General features: G+C 34.4%; 1 protein-coding gene across 5 annotated transcripts in view; it reads right to left on the bottom strand.

The window, feature by feature from the left end:
• Positions 1 to 381: 381 nt before the first annotated feature.
• Positions 382 to 23337, bottom strand: part of RSRC1 (arginine and serine rich coiled-coil 1) — a 441996-nt gene continuing 419040 nt past the window's right edge. For all 5 annotated transcript variants that reach the window (XM_057737932.1, XM_057737931.1, XM_057737935.1 and 2 more), the window contains 3 exons: positions 8784 to 8890; positions 3225 to 3377; positions 382 to 940 (listed from right to left, as the gene is read on the bottom strand). In XM_057737932.1, the coding sequence (XP_057593915.1) occupies positions 848 to 940; positions 3225 to 3377; positions 8784 to 8890 (353 nt within the window). In that variant the 3' untranslated portion in view covers positions 382 to 847. The remainder of the gene's footprint in view (positions 941 to 3224; positions 3378 to 8783; positions 8891 to 23337) is intronic.

Here is a 23337-nt window from a genome sequence, read left to right as displayed (position 1 = left end):
GACTGAAGTGAGAGCTCTTACCAGTTTTCTTAGAAACGATTCCCCATCATGAGTATTTGGCTAACTGGTTAGGTCTAGCATGAACATGTAATTTTTTTTTTTTAATTTTATTTATTTACTTATTATTTTTTGGGGGGTACACCAAGTTCAATCAGCTGTTTTTATATGCATATCCCCGTATTCCCTCCCTTCCTTGACATCCCCCACCTTGAGAACATGTAATTTTTAAAAGAATGAGCTGGGACCTGCTAACATGTTTCAAAGGAGCACCTAGTAAGAGCTGATCTCTGAGCAAATAAAACCATCAATTTATTTAATTTTCAAGTAATTTTTTTACTAAATGTATTATTCCTCTAAGAGCAACATGGTTCATTCTGCTTAGATTGTTTACAGTGCTTTTTATTGTGCCTAAAGTTTTGCAATAAGGTGAAATAAAGATTCAAAAAGGTTTAATAACACATGGAAGATGAAATTTCATATTTATAGCATATAGTTTGACTGTTTTTTATGTATGACTAATCAAAACTTTAAATGGCAACTTGATATTTTTCAAATTGTACTCAGAAACACTACTGTACCGTTTATTTTAATACTAATATTTCTAGGATTAGCTTTATTAACAGTATGATATTTTCATGCATTCTTAAACTTTACACTAGTTTTAACATTCACAATGTTTGATTAAGTTCAAATCAACAAATATTTTGAGCCTACATGAGAAAAGAATGAAATGAGGTTACCTTTTTATATAATCAGCTAATTTATTTTTAAGAGTAAAAAGTTAATACTGGGATTTAAAAACCTAAATTTCCAATGTTACTGTTAATTCAACCATATGAACATAACTTTAGGCCACAGGACTGCCCATCAGCCTTTCTTGTCGGAGAGCAATTAATCTCTTGAACCACTTTTCTTCAGCATCAGCTTTCTCAATAAATAACTGAAATTAAAAAAAAGAAGACAAAATGTTACTGTCTGCCAATAACTTGGATTTGACCTTACAGATCACTTTTATAGAATACATCCTTCAGCACAAGATTTGGCTACTATTTAACTCTTGATGACTTTTTTTTTTTGTTAAGAACTTTTATTGAGATACAGTTAACAGACAATAAACAGCATATATTTAGAGTGTACAATCTGGTGTCCCAATCTCCCAATTCATTCCCCTCCAACCCTCCCCGCTTTCCCTACTTGGTGTCCGTATGTTTGTTCTCTATACCTGTGTCTCTATTTCTGCCTTGCATTTCCTCTTTCATAGTTGTTAGCATTTGCCTTATGTATTGAGGTGCTCCTATATTGGGTGCATATTTATTTATAGTTGTTATCTCCTCTTCTTGGATTGATCCCTTGATCTTTATGTAATGTCCTTTCTTGTCTCTTGTAACATTTTTTATTTTAAAGTCTATTTTATCTGATATGAGTATTGCTACTCCAGCTTTCTTTTGATTTTCATTTGCATGGAATATCTTTTTCCATCCCCTCACTTTCAGTCTGTATGTGTCCCTAGGTCTGAAGTGGGTCTCTTGTAGATATGGGTCTTGTTTTTGTATCCATTCAGCCAGTCTGTGTCTTCTGGTTGGTGCATTTAGTCCATTTACAGTCAAGGTGAATATTGATATGTATGTTCCTATTACCATTTTCTTAATTGTTTTGTTTTTGTAGGTCCTTTTCTTCTCTTATGTTTCCCGCTTAGAGAAGTTCCTTTAACATTTGTTGTAGGGCTGGTTTGGTGGTGCTGAATTCTCTTAGCTGTTGCTTGTCTGTAAAGCTTTTGATTTCTCCATCGAATCTGAATGAGATCCTTGCTGGCTAGAGTATTCTTGGTTGTAGGTTCTTCCCTTTCATCACTTGAAATATATCATGCCACTGCCTTCTGGCTTGCAGAGTTTCTGCTGAGAAATCAGCTGTTAACCTTATGGGAGTTCCCTTGTATGTTATTTGTCGTTTTTCCCTTGTTGCTTTTAATAACATTTCTCTGTCTTTAATTTTTGTCAGCTTGACTAATATATGTCTTGGCATGTTTCTCCTTGGGTTTATCCTGCCTGGGACTCTCTGTGCTTCCTGGACTTGGGTACCTATTTCCTTTCCCATGTTAGGGAAGTTTTCAACTATAATCTCTTCCAATATTTTCTCAGGTCCTTTCTCTCTCTCGTCTCCTTCTGGGACCCCTATCATGCGAATGTTGGTGCGTTTAACATTGTCCCAGAGGTCTCTTAGGCTGTCTTCAGTTCTTTTCATTCTTTTTTCCTTATTCTTTTCTGCATCAGTGATGATCACCATTCTGTCTTCCAGGTCACTTATTCGCCCTTCTGCCTCAGTTAATCTGCTGTTGGTTTCTTCTAGTGTATTGTTCATTTCCGTTATTGTGCTGCATATCTCTGTTTGTTTGCTTTTTAATTCTTCTAGGTCTTTGGTAAACTTTTCGATCTTTGCATCCAGTCTTTTTTCAAAGTCCTGGATCATCTTCGCCATCATTATTCTGAATTCTTTTTCTGTAAGGGTGCCTATCTCCTCTTCATTTAGTTGTTTTTCTGGGGCTTTATCCTGTCTCTTCATCTGGTACAAAGTCCTCTGCTTTTTGATTTTCTCTCTCTTTCTGTGGCTGTGGTTTTCAGTTCCACAAGACGAAATACTGCCGATACTGCTTGATACTGCTGTCTGCCCTCTTGTGGAGGAAGCTATCTAGGAGCCTCCTGTCTCTTGATGACTTCTTAACTGAAAATCATCTATTTGAAATAATTCTCAGAAAGTTTTAGAGTAAAAGGACTAATACCAAAATCATTGGTTAGCAATTTTACATCTGATTTTGTAAAGTTTATTTCCTACAATCTTTCTGAGAGACACAGTGGTATGACATTAATTCACAGACGATAGCATGATATGATGTTAATAACATGCTCATAGTCCATGAGTCAACTGGAGCAGAGCCAGAATGAGATCTTTTAGCACCTAATTAAAAACAAAACAAAACTCTTCTTTTTGCCTATTTTTCTTACAGAAAGAATCTCGTAGAAGTCAGGTAACATGAGTTGGTCCAAACCAGATTCAAATACATGTAACAGCTTTAATGGCTGTGGTGAGCTGCCTATTTTTAGCAAATAGAAACATATGAATCCACTTCCTCCGATGGTCTTCTTGTCACCAGCTCAAAAGCACAACAGTTTGAATTAACTTCAGTCAACTAGACTTAAACTGACATTCTTAAGGTTTAATGATCTTACATTTGGATGGGCCAGAGAATTGTCATCTTGGTATTTGATAGCAGTAGGGATGCTGCTAGGGTCTATTTCTTTTTCGTTACTTGGTGGATCAGCTACTACTGATGCTGGTCCTGATGTTGCAGCTGCATGCTTCACTTCACTAGGTTCCACTGACTGAAATATAAAACACGTTATTAATTGGATAACAATATACAATTAAAATGTTGCTTTAATAACATTTCTGACTTTGAATAATAATTGCTCAATTGGCCTCCATTAAGATGATACCACAAAATGACCCTAGGTTTGAATAAGAAACAACTATTTCTAAAGTAAGCAAACAAATACAAAAACATTGTGAAAATGTTATTCCTTATAATCAGCATATTTTTCTTAAGAAATTGGTACTTAAGAGTCTATACTATTGAAAAAGTATATATATTTCACATATCTAAATTCTATTAATCAAAATAAGCTTGCAACAAATCTCCATTTAATTGGTCTTTTTAGATATAAAAAGCAAATCCAAAGGTTATTACTGCTATTTTTAAAATAATAGCCTTACTGAGATAAAATTCCATATTACATTTCATATGGCTTTTATCACATCAACCCTGAGTTTTGCAACTATCACCACAAGCAACTTTAAAACATTTTTGTCATCCTCCTAAAAAACCCCATGCCCATTAGCAGTCACTGCTTCCCATTTCGCCCCAACCCTCCCCCATCCCTAAGCAATCACTAATTTACTTTCTGTCTTTATGGATTTGCCTATTCTGGACATTTCATATAAAAGGAATTATACAATATGTGGTTCTTTCATTTAGTATGTATCAGTATTTTATTCTTTTTTGTTGCAGTGGAATCATATTCCATTGTATGGAATATTACCTGCCAGGTACTATGTTACGTGCTGGGGACAAAAAGACTAATAAATCATTGTTCCTGCCTGGAAGGAACCAGAAGTGTAGTGCTAACTCAGGTTTATTCCAATATCTCCTTCCATGAGAGAGGAGAAGGCCAGGGAAGTGGCTGATTAACAGCAAGGCTGCAGGGATAACATGAAATTGATTAGATGAGAAGTTGAAATTAAAGGTTAAATTTAAAAAACCCTAGATGATTGGGAGATTAATTCCACTACTCAGCCTTTTTTTCTACAACTATTGGTTCTATACCTATAGTTTTTCAATTTCCATTTTCTTTTGACTTTTCTACTTCTGAACAACCATTTCTCTGTATGAAGCGCAAAACAGATGTCACTGGGGAAAAAATCTAGAAAATGAAATATGCATGAATTAAGTCTTTATTAGAATAATTGATCTCAGAGTTGGGGATCCATCTATTTAACCAGTATTTACTAAGCCCTACTAATTGCTTAGCACTGGGTACATGAGGGAGAATAAGAAGATATGTTCCCTGTCCAAATTGGAGTTTACATTTTGCCAATGGGATGACAGATCTTTAACAAATAAATACCCAAATATATACATAATCACAAACTGTAACAAGTTACATAGAGCTGTTTAAAGACATATTTGGTAAATTTGATTTGGCAGCCTTCTTCTTATATTTTCAAGCCAATTTTTTCCCCCCAGATCCCAGACATTTCTATGTCTCTAACACAGTGGTCATAGAAGACTCATAGCCCTAAGTGATATTACACTGACCCTTTATAAAACTGAAGACACATAACAGTAAAGCCCAGTATTCTGCACAGGGGAAGGTGGGAAATATGCTACTCCAGTGAGGTCCAGGACATAATTTTTTGGTACACTGTGTTGCCGTGCAAGGAATGTACGAGTATACATTCTGCATATCTAGGCCATGCTTTGATAGGGCTCAGCTAGGAGACTGGCTGTCTATATTGAACTACCTCGAAAAACTGTGCTGTTATTCTAGTTGCCAAACATGTGGATTGCACATGTTCAGGTGGCAGAGATAACATTCTATTATAGAAACCAAGTAATCTGATTTTGTTTTTATTTTTACCTACACAGTATATTAAAGTTTTCTTTGAAAAGTGCTTATACACACATAAGGTAAAGTTCACAGGGGTTAGGATCAGAGCGTAGAAGTTATTATTTCATAATGGGTAAAGTGAGGAAAGCTGTTAGAGAAAATTTGACTATTAAACCCGCAACATGGCCACTATTGAGTAGCACTGCCACCTGGTGGTTCAGTTTGGAAAAACTTCTTTTATACTTGTAAGTACGAGTTGGAGCAACAAACGACCATGCTGCTTAGAGTTATTTACCCTCTTTTTGAACATAGGCGGATATCTGCCAAATACAACAATTTTAGGACTGAATAATTGGTAATAAGCTTATCTGGGAAAGAAGTTTGAAAACAAGCTGCATCTTGGTCCCTTAAGTTGATGATATAGCAGTAACTAGTAGATTATCTTTCTACTCACACTAGAAAAATATGTTTGCACAGAGTTAAACTAGTTAAGTCAATATGTGTTGCAGGAGACACACTGTCTAGCACGTCATTGGTAATAGTCACTTTTCTGGTAATAGCTCCCTAGCTAAATTAGTGGAGTTAACACAGCTAAAGACTCTACCAACAGAAGGGGTTGCTAGTTATAGAAAAGCCTTTTTTAGAGATATTACAAACTTTATACTAATGCACGTAGAACTGTTCAGGAGAGAAAGATGTTGAAACTTGGGTCATAATTTAGTCCTCAAGAGAGTTAGTCTTTGCTATGCATCAGGAATAGCCCATCACATCTCCCTATGACCTGGATGCAAAGGTCCTCTAGGTAATTTACCTCCCTTTGCTAAGTCATCTCCTGATAAATAATTCATTTTCTTGGGCATCCTGAATCCTCACCTTATACTGCAGACACAGACATTTTAGAAACTGGAAAGGGATATCACTTTCTTTCTTTCTTTTTTTTTTTAAAGATTTTATTTATTTATTTAATTTTATTTTTGGCTGTGTTCGGTCTTCATTGCTGCATATGGGCTTTCTCTAGTCGCGGCGAGTGGGGGCTACTCTTTTGTTGTGGTGTGTGGGTTTCTCACTGCGGTGGCTTCTCCTGTGGCAGAGCATGGGCTCTAGGCACATGGGCTTCAGTAGTTGCAGCGAGTGGGCTCAGTAGTTGTGGCACACGGGCTTAGTTGTTCTGCAGCATGTGGGATCTTCCCAGCCCAGGGACTAAACCCGTGTCCCCTGCATTGGCAAGTAGATTCTTAACTACTGTGTCACCAGGGAAGCCCTCACTTTCTAAACTAACAAATTGGCCCTCTGTTTTATATTACAGTCCAGTGCAAATTTATTCTTTGTTGGTCCATCACTGCTCTTCTGATCATTTTGAAATGCGATGACTAATATAAGTCCAGTGTTGGATGGCCAATATTTTACACTACTGTACATTCACCAAGGTGAGTGCCCTATTCTGTGGCTTTTTAGCGTATTCTTTATATTTCAACAGGGAATATGCATCGAACTCACAGTTACGAAAGACATTTGATTAGTAGGAAAAACATGGGTTCTGGAGTTGGACAAATTTGGTTTGGATGCTTTCTATCATTTATTAGCAGTTTAAATACATAAAAAACTGGGGCTAGGGTACAATTCCAAATGACTGTGTTGAAACAAATTGGTCCAAAGCTGATGTCTATACATGACACAAGTAAATTACTGAGTAATTTTTAACTATTCGCTTGGTCACTAAGCCTCAAATATGGAGAATTTTAGGGTCTATAGACCATAAAAAATTACATAAAACAATCTCTAGCCCAACCAAAACAGGAATCTTTCTATCTACAATCCCTCTAAAGGAAGCCATAGACAAATACAGCCCTCATTAGCAGCAGCAGGAAGAGGAGGAGTAGCAACAGCTTTCATTTCTTGAGTACTTACTATATGCCAGGCACTTGGTTAACTGTTTTATGTAAAGTATCTTGCTTATCCTTATAAAAACCACTGCTATGGGTATTATCCCCATTTTAAAGGAAGAGAGCCAAGGTTTAATGAGATTATTATATAGTTTAATGACATATAGCCAATAAATAGCAGAATGACAATGTGGTCCAGGTCTGACACTACATCTCAAGCTTTTGACCACTCCTTCCTAATTGTTAAATACAAGATTTATTGCAATTTGGTTTGAATTTTAGAGGAAAGAAACAAAAATGCTTGTAAAATATTTTAAATATATTTCTAAGTGGCTCAATTCACAGAGCTGGATTAATATTTCTAGGCTGCTTCTGCTTCTCTGTCATACTTACCCAACCAAGAACTAGCCAGTTCTAGGCTTTGAAGTAAACTTCGAGACAAATTACAATTATATTAGGACATATGAATGACTTCTTAATATGTACGAATAAGATATTAAATAAAACGGGCAACTATATTTGTGAATGTCCATTTCACAGCTCCTTTTTTTCAGGAGTTGTGGTGGCAAACTACAAAATGTTCAAATGAAATCAGCAAAATAATAGGGCAAGGACCATGGATTAACCAAGGTTGTCTAGTGCATTCTGGCATCCTGCACATGCTCAATTCATGCCTCCGGAATGAATTATTTTAAAATATATATGGTAATTGAAAAGACATCCATCTCACTAATAACAAAAGAAATGCTAATGGACCAACAAAAGGTCAATTTTTACCTATCAGATCAGTAAATATGAAAAAGTCTGATAAGACTTGGTGTTAACGAGGGTGAGAGGCAGACATCTCCCTGCACTTAGTGGTGGAATCTGAACTGATACAATATTTTGGGAGAATGACTTTGGGAACAGGTATGAAAATAAACAATATTAACCTTTAACAAATAATTCCATCTCGAAAAATTTATCTTAAGGTGATAGTAATGAATATCCATACACATTTATGAAATACCTCCCAGCTCCCAACTCCTAGAATATCTGCTATCAGAGGAAAAAATGAATTATGATACATTAATCAGTAGAATATAATACAGTCATTAATATATCTACAGATATAGAGTATTTTTGAATAAGTGATAACTATACCATGTCTTCATTATACCTATGATACTAAAGAATACATGTATTTCACAGCAGATCGCCTTTTCCTACTAGAGGAACACAAATTTCAAAAAGCAGCCCTGATAATAATTGAAAGAATACATGAAATAATCAACAGAAATAAAATGCCAATCAAAGCTCCTTTTATTAATGATGAATAAGTGATACCCATATAGGCAAAGAGTGTAGATATATGTTACTATTTGGATAATAATTTTGTTAAAGTTTTTTCCTAACTTTAGCAATGTTAATTCAAAAAGTAAATGTATATATTTGAAAAGAAAACTGTGTATGTTCATGAAATGCATATTACTGTTATAGAACCGTCATGTTGACATTTTACTTTGTCTTCTCGGTGAATTTTAAAATACAAATGGCATCAGATACATTTTTACAGTTTTTTAAACAAGTTGAACTGATTCTCACTGATTCATTCTCTCTCTCAATAACATGCTGACACTCTCGCCCTACTTCATCTACCCACTAGAAGAAGCACTTACATTTGAGTAAAATCCATTAATAAAGCATCCCTTTAGTTGGAATCTAAAAGCTTTTTCATAATGCCTGGATGAAAACTTACCTTTTTGACTTCTTTACTTGATCTGAATGTTTGCTGAACAAAAGAATCACTTTCAATGGCTTCAATTTCTTTGACTCTTTTTACCTGTTCTACCAGGGTGGCTTGGTCTAAAAAAGAGGGTACAATGTCAGTGTATTTTGGCGTGTAAGCTTGTTAACAACACTATATCTAAGCAATGTTCTTTCTTATGAAGTAACTTTATGACTTATGAAATTTAACTGGATGGAAAAGAAAAAGGCACTATGGTTAAGTTACAATAGAAACTTTTCCCCCTCGGAACCCCAAGAATGTAATATTCCTATTCCTAAGACTCTCACCTAAAACCTAAAACACTGCTGAGAAGGTACTGCTAAAATGATCCAAGCTAACCTGGGCTAACCTGGTAGGAGGACTTTACATTTTTTTCCCCCAATTTTATTATGGAAATACATAAAAAGAATAAGAGCACAATGAATCCATCTGCACCCATCACTCAGATTCTATAATCATTAATTTTCTGTTATTCTTATTTAATCTATCCATGGCTACTTCAGTTTTTGGGTGTGCACCTGGAGTATTTAAAAGTAAATCCCAGACATAATGCCATGTTACGCCTAAATATTTTTTTAGGCATCTCAGATAAGGGCTTAAGAAAAAAACCCAACAAACTAACAACATAACTACAATACCATTTTTAAATCCAACATTATTAGTAATAATTCCTTAATTTCATTTTATATAATCCATGTTTAATTTTCACTGCTTGTCCAAGACATTTTTTTTTTTTTACAGTTGGTTTGTCTGAAACAGGATCCAAACAAGATCACACTTGGTTGACAAGTATCTTAAATTCCTTCTAATCACTAACAGTCCACCATCCCTTTCACTGTCATTTATTTATTGAAGAAAATGGATCAATGAGCCTTTACAATTTTCTACATTCTGGATTTTGCTGACTTTATTCTCATGGTGTTGTTTAACATGTTCTTCTATCCTTCATATTTTGTGTAAACTAGCAGTTAGATTTAGACAGGGATAAGATTCAGGTTCAATTTCTTTTGGTCAAGAATACATCACAGGTGGTGCTGTGTAATTCCTACTACATCATATCAGATGTGCTTCTCCCACTTTTAATGATGTTAAGATTGATCAATGTGTCCAAGGTGACGTTAGCCTGACCCTATAAAGTTCTCCACCAGCCTTTCACTTAATGGTTTTAGCAGACATTACTGTTTGTTGCTTAGACCCATTATTTTTTTAGACACTGCAAATTGATCATTTTTTTCTAATTCTATTATTTGTCCTGCATTTATTAGCTCTGATTTGAAGAACTTCCCTCATTGACTACTTTGTGACTGTGAAATATAGCCTGTACAGGAAAAGGCAGAATAAATATTTAATTCTGTCCCTTAATTTATCAGTCTTGGTCCAAAGATGACCATTATGAGCTCATGAATATTTATATATGTAATATATTTCAGTCTGTGGTAGTCATTTTCATATCTTGATTCTACCTTTGGGTAGTGGGAGCCGCTTCATGTTGGCCCCTGCATCCTTTCGATATGATCTCTTTTGTTAAGGCATGATAAGATGTCCCAGATTCATCTTGTATGGTTCCTGTCTCAGACTTGAAATTAGCCATTTCTCAAAAGGGCTTGGACTCCTTTTAGTGGGGAATGATATTTAAAGACAATAACCTGAGCAGGAGGGGTGTCTGTTGTTAGTGGGGTAGGAAATACATACTTTTAGAAAAGAAAAACGAATATGAGTTCATGCTGATATTACCAACCAAATTAAGGATTATAGGACTTTTAGTTAAATCTTTTATATTTGTATATCTTTTCTCTTACTCTAAGAATACTAGGTCTTAATAACATTATCAAAAGTACTTATTTGTTTTTCCTAATATGTGAGTTGAATATGTATTAGTTTCAAAATAATCAGATATATTACTATTAACAAGATAAATTAATGCAGTTTAAAATTTCTTTATGGTTCTTTTTGATCTTAGGATTTATTCCACTAATGAGGTGTCAAAACACTACACTCTAAATATAAAGTCACTTGAAATAATTCTCCATGTGATTATGCTACCAACTTGATATATAGTTAGATTCATTTGCTTCAGTTTTTTTTTTTGATTTTTAAATCTTGTTTTCCTCTATTGTTTTCATAACTAACATTTGTTTTTTAATTGCATAAGACACTTACATGCTTCCAAAGTCAAAATTAAAACATTATTCATAGAAGTCTAGGTTTCCTTTCCTATCCTACTCCCCTAGTTCTTCCCCCAATCCATTGTAACCATTTTTTATTAGGTTTTGATTTTTATCCTTCCATTGCTTATTTCTGAAAATATAAGTATACATATTCTCTTCTTTCTTACACAAAATCAGCATACTATACATTCTTATGTATATTATTTCTCTCACTTAACACCATGTCTTCCAGGATAGATACCTCCTCATTCTATGTTACAGATATATAGTTACCTAATTTACAGTTGTACAATAGTTTTTTCCCACCAATGTCCTGTTGATGGTCACTTGAGTTGTTTCCAGTCCTGTGCTTTTACAATTAGTGCTTTAATTGTAAAGCACCACAGGCATGTGTGATTTCATATTTTCGTATTTTTTTTCAGGTGCTAGCTGGGCAGGAAAAATGCAACATAATGGTTCACATCCTCACTGTTTAAACTCTTGGTGTAAGCTGAAATGAATACATAGCTGAATTAGGAGCCACTGAATACTCAGCTAAAGCATCTAAAAATGCTGGAATTTTAGCCTTTATGAATAATAACTGAATTTACTTTAAAAAATTGTAATAACTGGTTTAAGATAGAGTTATTTGCATCAAACTAATTTTTACATACTAAGCTGAGAAGGTTAAATGATATACAGAGTATGAAAAGAAATTTGGTCTAATACACTCAATAAGAAGTTAACATTTTATGAAAAATCTTTGTTTCAATTTTTGGTCAATCACAAATTATAAGTATATAGTCTTATGCAATTTCCAGTTTATTTAAGAGAAAGACCGTGCCTCCGAAGACGTGTCCCTGACAGCTGTAACCAGTCTTTTCTCGTGAGAACTCCTGCATGGAATGTTACTTCCAAGTAACAGCCGTCAGAGCCAAAACTTCCATCTTTGGAAGAATATATTTTCCTACATACAAGCAAACACTGTCAGAGTATCATGGAAGAGCAAACAGTTCCACATGCTTAAGAATAAAAGCCCCTGTGGATTTTAATTATGCAATATACTATTTGAGCATGCAAAATGAGAGGAGTCTTTGCCCAGCTAACTTATTAACACATCCCATGCCAGAGGATAATATTTTTACTAGTTACATATATAATGACACTAATATAGCAGATAAAAATCATAATGGATACCATTCCAAGTGATCCAACTTTAATTTGTCAACATGAAAACACATCTGTTTGTGTAGGTTTTAATTAGTCTCACAATTATTTCACAATCATTAGTTCCCAACCAAAAACAATATTTCTGACTTCAGGATGCTGTCTCCTATGTATTAACTGTTTGACCCCTTGGATTTTTTCTCTAACATATTCTCTCATTTGGATTTACAAAGCACATCATTAGTATTAAATGTCAGAGGTGAGCTCACAAACAGTACTTGATGTCTAAAGCTTGCAGTGTTTGTAGCTTTAAATATGGGCATACTACCAGCTCCTAATACAAATAAAAGTGTTATCATAGAAGCTGGCCAAAGGGCCAGTATGTTTAACAAAATAGCACTGGAGAAATTATAAAGGAAGGAAGGAGAAAGATTAGAGGAAAAACAGAACATCATCTTTGTGTTTCTTTAAAGATCACTTCAGGATTAACAAAGTGACAGGGCAGATAGGGGAAAGCCTGTCTGCCTGACTTACAGTGTGAAAATAAACCAACATAGCTTTTACCTTTCAATGTGGGAACCATTTTACTGGTGATATTTAAATTAAAGAGTATAATATTTAAAGAGTAAGAGTGATATATAAATTAAAATTTGAAAGATTCATGGGAGATTTACATTTTCAGGCTTATAAATAGCTCAGCTCCATGCTGTCTGAAAACAGGCATAAAAAATGTTTTAAATTGCCCCAGACTCAAAATTCTAAGATCAATGTCCACAAATGTATGTTTTAAGTATAACCCTGTCATTTTGGGAAGCAGAATAAAACACATCAATAATACATTGTTAGTTGTTTTAAATTCAGGCTCTTAAGTTTTACATGCCAATTTGTCATTTAAAAATTCTGCACCAATTTTAAGAATGGGAAGAATGTGAATTAAAACTAGTTACTGTTTATATGCTTGGCATGAATGCCTAGCAGAAAGTATCCTGTATTCATCAGCCATGAGGTAAAAATGAAGACAAGTGACAAAGTTACTGGGAAAATAAAAATGATAGTATGTTTCTAAACATTAACATGGTAAATGTGAAGTAAACATATCTATTTGCACTTGATGCTTTTTGATAAACACATTTATTGGTAAACAAAATGACTTCCATAGGTTGCTTGCAAGACGTCCATAGAACATTTCATATTTCATAGTAAAAGAGAAAATAATGGAGTTAGAAAACTATGTCACTACAGACTAAAAACTCAGTGTTAACTCACTGCATGGAAAGTTATATTGTTCCTTTTGTGATGAAAAATTGAAATATTTTATTAGTTAATATTGATATTATAAAAATTTAGCTCACCTGCTACTTCAAGTTATATTTGACAATTTCACATGACACATTTACAGAATTTTCTGTATTACTAAATGGTATACAAATTTAAGATTAGCAAATAAAGATGACAAGGTCCAATATAAACCTTTTATTTGAAAAGAAAATTTAAATCTGTACACCATTTTCAGATTACAAACTTCTCTAAACTGGCAGCAATGCTAGGGCGTGAACAGCAGATGGCACTATTAGCCAAGATGTAATAATGGGCTAAGCGACAACGTGAGTTTCATGAAAGGTACCTTACACATTAAAATCTCTTCTCCAAATGACTCCTTTTGAATATTAATAATTTAGAATTTCCCCAAAGTTAAAATGAATTTTATATTACAAAGAATTTGGGCTGGTTGGCTTCACAGTTATTAAGTTACTTCTGCTACTTTTCTCTCTCAAGGGAAAAAAATTTTTATATACTAATACCACTGCTACAAACACATGAATAATACAAGAGAATATCTTATTTTCAGTTTAAATGTACTCAAATTTTAGTCAAGAATGGAAATATCTGCAAAATTCCCTTTTATGGTACAATATAGACACTGAAAACAAAGTCTGAAATATAAAGCATTTTCAAGTGCTTTACAAGAACGAAAAAAAAAAAGCAAACAATAACAAACTGGCTATTCAATAAATAAGTAAATAAAGATGGCTATTCAATAAAATCTGTAAACAAATAAAACATACCATAAAGCTTACTTGGAATTCTAAAGTTAAAGCAACTTCTCATGAACACAAATTTTAATGAAACATAACCACTGCTTTCCCTTCAAAACAGCATATTTTACATACGTTTCTTTCATCAAAGCATATAAAACATATATTAGAAATCCATCCAACCCTAACATTTTAAGGTTGTTCATAAATCTTATATCCCTGGGCACCAGTTTCCAGAACCGACATCCACAAATAACGCGAAAGATGAGAAAACTTCTTAAGCAGAATGTGGCTCGTCTATCAGTCTTCTGGAAGCTGATGATACAGTACCAAGTTATGTATGTCAATGAGGATCTTGGAGCGTCTCTAATAGCAACCCTCCTTGGATGGGTCCCAGACAGACTCATAACAAGACTGCTTTCCATGTCAAATTAAGTAATAAGAATAATTTTAATGTGACTGAACCAGTGAAGAATTTCTGACAAACATTTTAATAAGTGCAAGTGAACTGAGTATCAGACTACATTTTATGAAAAACAAAATCCATACTGAAAATCCACACAAATTCCGCCTCATTTACTTTCCTTTACCTAGAATGCTCTTATCTTTTCTGAATCCTTCCTGTCACTTCCCTTGCCACCTGTGAGAAAAGGGGCCTCTTCCATAATTCATTTGGCTCTCAGCATATGTTACCTTGCACTGATATTAATCTCTTCATAAGCAAAAGCTTCATTTCCCCAGCTAGAGGGGACATACCCTTGTCAATTCCAGGAGTTAGTATAGTGTGCTCTATTATTTAATAAGCAGTCAATAAACATTTGTTGAAAACTTAAAGATTAAAGGGTATTAAAGTAACCACTAAAAAAAATCATGGGGGAGAAATGCCAAATTATAAAAAGTTTTGTAACTTTAAGAAATTAAATTGTCTCTAAGTGGTCAGTTTTAACAGCTCTGGGTTCAGACTATCTGGACTAAACACTGTCTCTTCTGCTTACTAGCTTTGTGACCTTGGGCAAGTGCGTTGTGATGGTCTCAGTTTTGTCCTCTCTGGTTATGGGGATAACAGCTGAAACATGACAGGATGGTTGAGAGGTTGCCTCCCTCCTTTCTTCCTTCCCTTTCTCTCTCCTACTTTCAAATATTTGAGCACATTCAGGCACTTTCCTGCACACCAGGGTTTAGAGACAAGAGTTTCTTTCTTCCCTCATGGAACTTATGTTTCAATGGGAGAGGTGAATAATAAACATGTAAATAAACAATATAATATCAAGGAAAATAGAGCAGGGTAGAGGGCTACAAAGGAGAAAGAGGGACTATTTCAGATGGGGTAATCAGGAAAGAACTCCCTGATGTGGTGATTTCAGTAGAGAGAAGAATCATGTGAAGAAGCAAGTCATGAAAATATGGAGATGGTATCTGTGTTGAGCACAGGGCTAAGGAAGCATTAAAAACACTTAATAACTGAGAGCTATTACTAGTAATAGTACTAGAGCGCTGATTTAGTAATCGTACTAAGACCTATAAGTTGGCTAAAAAGTTAGTATACAAACCTCAATTTCTGGCCATAGAGAATTCCAGTGAATGTCTACACTACCACCACACACTCCCTAAAATGGTAGTCCTGTGGTAGAAATCATGTTTTAGAATGAACGTATATTTGTGTAGTGTCTGTCAATGCATAGACACTTGTTTTGATCATCAGTATCTGAGATGCCTTTCTAGTGAGGAAGGTCATAGAGGCTAATTTTTCATTTAAATGGTTGTTAAAAAGGCCAGATGAGTTGTTATGGTAGCAGAAGCAGTAATCACGGCAGTAACAGAAGCTTACATTTATGGCACTGAGAGCTGAACACTTCACATGGATTACCTCATTTAACTATCATAACCATGAGCGATAGTACCGTTATTATTTTCACTGTACAGATGAGAAACTGAGGCTAAGTAACTTGGCCAAGCGCACATGGCTAGTTGGTTGCAGAAGTGGGATCTAATCCCTGAATTGTGATCCAGGCATTATTTCCTAGCCAAATAAATTTTTTACCTCTTCCTGCCAAGAAACATTATTTTTTCTTCTTATCCGTTTACTAGCATAATAAATATTCTTGGTATTGTTCTTATTCTTCATTTTAACACTTATTCATTCAGCAAAATACAACATAGCTTTTTTTGTAGAGGGGAATGCCATATATTGTCTTGATTTTCTGGCGTTATCTTGAGCTAGAATACAGATGTATATTTTTGGAATCTTTCATATTTGAATAAATTTTCAAAGAATTATGTCACATTCTGAAAACATTTATTAGTGAATAAAAGAAATAAAGTTTTTAGAAAACCTATCATTCTTTCATTTAAGCCTGAAGACAACCTAAGTGGTAAATCACTACTTTAGAGCTGTTCTTTACTGTGCAGCAACTGTTGCTACAAAAACTAGAATAGTTTCTGAGAATTTGGCTAAACAACCACTATGCAGACCAACTGCATAGACTATTGCCTTATGCTTGTCTCAAATGTTATAATAAACATGGGTAGTCAAATCCACTTTTAATAGAGGTAAGTAATAATTCCAACAACGCTAAAGCTACTGGAAGTTTTCTTATTTTAATAGGATAGAAGAAAGGAATATAATTTGAAGCATACCAGATTAACAGGGCAGAACACAGACTCTGAAGTTGCTATTTATTGTTCATTTTAATTCCACAATTCTTATTGACTCTAATTAAAATTCTGTAGATGGAAGAGTTGTATGTTTCTAAGGAACTTGTAGTGAATGCTGTCTGCCAGCCATCTCCAAACACCCCATAACCACACACAACTCGCCTGTCAGGAGAGCTAATGCAGACATCGCAGGGCACACCACATTTGTCACTGTGGCTAATATCAGAGATACACAGCTCTTTTTTCTTAGCACACAAAAGCAAGATATGTAATTCAATGCTCAATTTACCCTTGTCTCGCAGGAGATTTTTCCCCGCTAATTGATAGAAATTAAGCCATTAATCAAGCCACTAGCCATCATTCAAACCAGAGAAGATGAATACAAACTTTCATCATAACCACCTTCCCCATTTTAGTGTTCATTAGCATTAATTTTTAATGCAATTATGCTATTCTTTTACGCTGAGCTCATAAATTACTGCTCTTTTGTTGCTGGCTGGCCTTGTAAAATCCAAACTAATGCTCTGTGCTCTGATCTTAAAGGCAATTACTAGGTTCTTCTATCTTTTATATCTTTGCATCCCCAATAACATATATATATATACACACATATATATATAGAACACTCATGACTGACTATGCCTGTTTGTTTTTTTAATGCTGCTATATAAAATCTCTGTGAACACATAAATGTAGTAAAATGTACCTAAATAAACACACACACACACACCCCCCACCTACTTTACAAAATATAGATGTTAATATAAAAATAAGATCTCACATATTCATATTGTATTTTGGGTTCAATATAAAGATATTCTCATGATTAAAAAGTAATACATCATTGTAGTAAAGTTACAATTTTTATAACAAATTAGAGAAAATAATATTAATAGTGACTATTATACCCACTTGTAGGGGCCAAAAAACTACTAAAAACAGAAAGAATAACTATGAAATATCAAAATCCCTTAGTTCTTTATCTAGGGTTGTTTTATGTTTAAATCCTTATTTTAAAAAACTTGTGTTGAAACCTGAAAATTAATGAGATGAAAATGAAGAGTAATGGAAGATCAAAAGAACCATTTATCCAAAAGTGCGTTTATAAGTGCACATAATAACTCCACAGTCTTACACTTTGCAAAGTGAATGAATCAGTTTATCTGAGGATGACAGTAAAATGAGAAGACAAATTTTCCATAAATAAATATTGAACCCAGAGACAGCATATCCACTCAGTTCTCCAATGAGGTGAAAATGTGTACTCTCCTTACAGTTCCCCCAAAGTATCTGTTATGCTCACTCCTAGGTGCAGAGGAGATTAAAAAAAAAAAATCTGCAACTCTCTTCTTTACATCACCCCAGTGATGCTTTTGCCTTTGTTTGCAAGTTGTTACGTTCTCGCCACCCACTAGCTAGAGAAAGGGTACATATGTGGCATTAAGATTAATGAAATGAAACTTACTGGGAAAATGTCAGCAACACTAGTGTTGGTGCCAGAACCTTTTGGAATTGTACAACTGCTGCCTACCCCTAACATCATTGGATTGGGGTGAGGAGTAGAGAGTATATTCAGGAGTCTTCCACCAAAAAAAGGGCTTGAACTCTTAACTTCTTAAGATATAAAGAGGTGATGATCAACTTGACTTTATGTTTCCTCTCATGGCTAGTTCTTTATTAGATTTCATCTTTAATAGAAAGTTATACATGAATTAGAAGCAACGAGGATTAATTCTTCAAGGACTTGATTCTCTGAACCAGGGGACTTGTTACGCCAGGACAAGCAGACAGCCTAAAGTCATGTTTTTTGTGATCCATTCTTCTATGATGTCAGAAGCGAATAGCTACCTAACATATCTGAACATTAAGGCTGTAGTATAAAAGTTGTGAGTTCTAACACCTCTAACAAGCATTTTCAGTTTGGACTCATAACATTAGAGAAAATAGTCCATGGCTCCACATACTTTAATTTTCCTGAACATAGTGATAGAAATGCTGGGGTTCAGAAACAGGAATTGAAATTAATTCAGCCAACATGTATTTAGTGCCTATACCTGCCAGGTGCTAGACTGGTGCTGGAGATTTCTGGTTGAAAATGACATTTTCTGCCCTCTCAGAGTTCATGGGCAAAATGGAACTAACTTTTATTTAGAATTTTTATTTGCAAGTAATTATGAGCTGATGGTAAGTGGGTAGGTACAAGGATTTGTGGTGTTTACAAAGTGTCTTTGAATCTGTTATTTCATTTGACACTGAAACAGACATAATTTTTGGTAATAAATAATACCCTCATTTTTCAAATCAGATATTTGACACTCTCAAAGTTTAAGAGATACCATAAAAGGCAGAGTTGGGATATGAAACCAAGTCTTTGTACTTCAAATTTTGTATGTTTCCCATTGTACCAGGTGACTCCTTAGCCTCTGAAACTATGACAACTTTATAATGAAGAGTTATTATTATACTTATTTCATATACTTATCAATATATAGACAATTTCGATCTTTTAAACAGAGATAGGGTAGGGAGAATGCTACTGGATGGTAGAAGATATTAATTTCTCTTTGTTAAAAGCAGAGTCTTTTACAATAATATTAATGAAGTACAGTATACAAAATGATAAAGTTTAAAGAAACCACTAAATACTTCAAACTGAGCTTTATTGAGGTATAAATTATGTACAATAATTATACTCACTTAAAGCATACAATTCAATGTTTTGCCAAATGTACACACCTGTGTAACCAACACCAAAATCAAGATACAGAGTATTTCCATCACCACCAAAGTTTCCTTGTGCCTCTCTGTGGTCAATTTCTATCTGTACCTGGCCCCAGACAATCACAGATCTGCTTTCTGCCAGTATGGATTGGCCTTTATTTTCTAGAATTTCTTTCATGTTTGATGTCTTCCACTCTGCATATTTTTGTGATAGCTCTGTGTTGTTGGGTATATCTTTTTTTTTTTAATTACTGGTAGAATTCTATTACATGAATATATAATTCATATACTATTCTACAACAGAATACAGAATTTTGTTATATGAATATATCCACAATTTGTTTATCCATTCACTTGTTGATGGACATTTGGTTTGCTTCCAGTTTCTGGCTTTTGAGAATAAAGCTGCTGCAATATTTATGTACAAGTTTTTGTGTAGACACATGTTTTCACTTCTCTTGAGTAAATATGTAATATTGGAATGTCTAGATTATATGGTAGGTTTGGATTTCTCTGATAGGTAATGATATTGAGCATTTTTAATGCATTTATTGACCATTCATTTCTTCTTTTTTTTGGCTACACCATGCAGCATGTGGGATCTTTGTTCCCCAGCTAGGGATTGAACTCATGCTCCCTGCAGTGGAAGCACGGAGTCTTAACTACTGGACTGCCAGGGAAATCCCCATTCACTTTATTTTTCTTTTTTTTTTAAGTTAATTTTTATTGGAGTAGAGTTGATTTACACTGTTGTGTTAGTTTCTGCTGTACAGCAAAGTGAATCAGTTATACATATACATATATCCAATCTTTTTTAGATTCTTTTCCCATATAGGTCATTACAGAGTATTGAGTAGAGTTCCCTGTGTTATTCAGTAGGTACTTATTAGTTATCTATTTTATAAACATAGTGTGTATATGTCAATCCCAATCTCCCAATTTATCCCTCCCCCACTTCCCCCTTGGCAACTGTAAGTTTGTTTTCTACATCTGTGACTATTTCTGTTTTGCAAATAAGTTCATGTGCACCATTTTTTTATTCAATAGATTCCACATATAAGTGATAGCATATGATATTTGTCTTTCTGTCTGACATCATTCAATATGACAATCTCTAGGTCCATCCATGTTGGTGCAAATGGCATTATTTCATTCTTTTTTATGGCTGAGTAATATTCCATTCTATACATGTACCACATTTTCTTTATGCATTCCTCTGTTGATGGACATTTAGGTTGCTTCCATGTCCTGGCTATTGTAAATAGTGCTGCGGTGAACATTGGGGTGCATGTATCTTTTCGAGTTATGATTTCCCTGGATATATGCCCAGAAATGGGATTGCTAGATCATATATGGTAGCTCTATTTTTAGTTTTTAAAGGAACCTCCATACTGTTCTCCATAGTGGCTGGACCAGTTTACATTCCCACCAACAGGGTAGGAGGGTTCCCTTTTTCCTGCACCCTCTGCAGCGTTTACCATTTGTAGATTTTTTGATGATGGCCATTCTGACCAGTGTGAGGTGATACCTCATTGTAGTTTTGATTTGCATTTCTCTAATAATTAGTGATGTTGAGCATCTTTTCATGTGTTTGTTAGCCATCTGTATGTCTTCTTTGGAGAAATGTCTGTTTAGATCTTCTGCCCATTTTTTGATTGGGTCGTTCGTTTTTTTGATATTGAGCTGCGTGAGCTGCTTGTATATTTTGGAGATTATCCCTCGTCAGTTGTTTCACTTGCAAATATTTCCTCCCATTCTGAGGGTTGTCTCTTTGTTTTGTCTATGGTTTACTTTGCTGTGCAATCCCGGTGAATCTTTTTTTTCAAAAATCTTTATTGGAGTATAATTGCTTTACAGTATTGTGTTAGTTTCTGCTGTACAACAAAGTGAAAGAGCCACATGTATACATATATCCCCCTATCCCCTCCCTCTTGAGCCTCCCTCCCAACCTCCCTCATCCCACCCCTTTAGGTCTTCACGAAGCATCAAGCTGACCCATTCACTTCTTTTTTAAAGATTGTGTTCAGATCTTTTGCTCATTATTTAATTAGGTTGTCTTATTATTGAGTTTTAAGAGTTCTTTATACTGAATATACATTTTTTGTCAATATGTCAATATTTTCTACCATTCTGTGACTTGTCTTTTTTTTTAAAGCTCTTTATTGGAATATAATTGCTTTACACTGTTGTGCCAGTTTCTGCTGTACAACAAAGTGAATCTGCTGTATTTATACATATATCCTCATATTCCCTCCCTCTTGTGACTCCCTCCCACACTCCCTATCCCAGCCCTCTAAGTCATCACCCATCATTGAGTTGATCTCCCTGTGTTATGCAGCAGCTTCCCACTAGCTATCTGTTTTACATTTGGTAGTGTATATATGTCAATGCTATTCTCTCACTTTGTCCCAGCTTCCCCTTTGCCGCCTTATCCCCTCACCATGTCCTCAAGTGTGACTTGTCTTTTTGTTCTTAATGGAATCTTTCAAATAGCAGAACTTTTTAATAAAAAAAATACAATTTATGATTTAAAAAAGTTTGTGCTATTTGTGTCTATCAAAGGAATATTTGCCTACTTCAAGACTACAAAGATTTGAAAAAGATCCTATATTTTCTTCTAGAAGTTTTATAGTTTTAGCTTTTATATTTAGGTCCATAACATACTACAAGTTAATTCTTATGTATAGTATGAGATAAAGGCTAATGGTCATTTCTCCCCATAAAGATATCCAGCTTTTTCAGCACCATTTATTGAAAAGACTTTCCTTTCTCCATTGAATTGCCTTAGTAATTTTGTTGAAAATTAATTTGTCATATATGTAATGGTTGATTTCTGGTCTCTCTAGTCTGTTCCATTTACCTATATGTCTATCCTTACAGTAATCCACAGTCTTGATTACCATAATTTTACAGTAAGTCTTGAAATCAGGGAGTGTAAATCATTTGACGTTAGTTCTTTTTTAAAATTGCTTTAATTATTTGATGTTATTTGAATTTTACATAAAATTGATTCTTAGTAAAAACTTTGCTCCTAACACTTTATGTTGAATTTTAGCATGAGGATGTAAAGTATAATTTATAATGAAATTCTATTTCAGAAATAAGTTGCAATACACATGATTAATAAAATTAGACACTTTCCAAATATTAGTTTGTTGCATTGAATACTTAAAACAAGAAAAGAAAATTATTGCCAATTACTTAAGTCAACTTTAAAAATAGTTTTTGGGAAATGATCAAGTTGTAAAAATGTTATTTATCACAAATAGATACTACTATTGTAAATTTTTATTTTTTCTGATTTTAGAGTCAAAAACTGAGCCACATTCATAGTATTCTATAAAGAAGTTGCCATATAAGAAGATAAGGGTGGCTTAAATGACTAAAAAAAAGGTAGATGGCAAGTTTTTTGGGGGGGGGCAGGGGGCGGTGTCAATGCATGCAGTCTGGAAAATGTATTCAGGTGTAACCAATAAAAGAAAAATCAGAAGGGAGAAAAAAGAATGACAGATGAATAGAAGAGGCAATTTTTCAGAAAGTGTAAAGAACCAAGGGTGACTGTAAATGTTAAGAGTCTGAACTACTTGGAGAAACTAACTGTTCAGGTAACAGAACAGGGGCATGTAGATCCCAAACCAAATGGATATATAATCTTTACTTTTCAAACTATCATTTAAGAAGGAACATACATACACAACCTAAACTGAACTCTGAAGTCTGTAATTGTAATCTCCTCTCTGTTTGGCCCATCACCCTGCCAGTACTTTGTCCTCATTAAAGTTTTTCCTTTCAAAGAAA

This window comes from Hippopotamus amphibius, chromosome 6 (assembly GCF_030028045.1).
Source record: "Hippopotamus amphibius kiboko isolate mHipAmp2 chromosome 6, mHipAmp2.hap2, whole genome shotgun sequence".
NCBI lineage: Eukaryota > Metazoa > Chordata > Mammalia > Artiodactyla > Hippopotamidae > Hippopotamus > Hippopotamus amphibius.
Note: the sequence above shows the minus strand (reverse complement) of the source record. Positions and strands in the feature narration are given on the sequence as shown.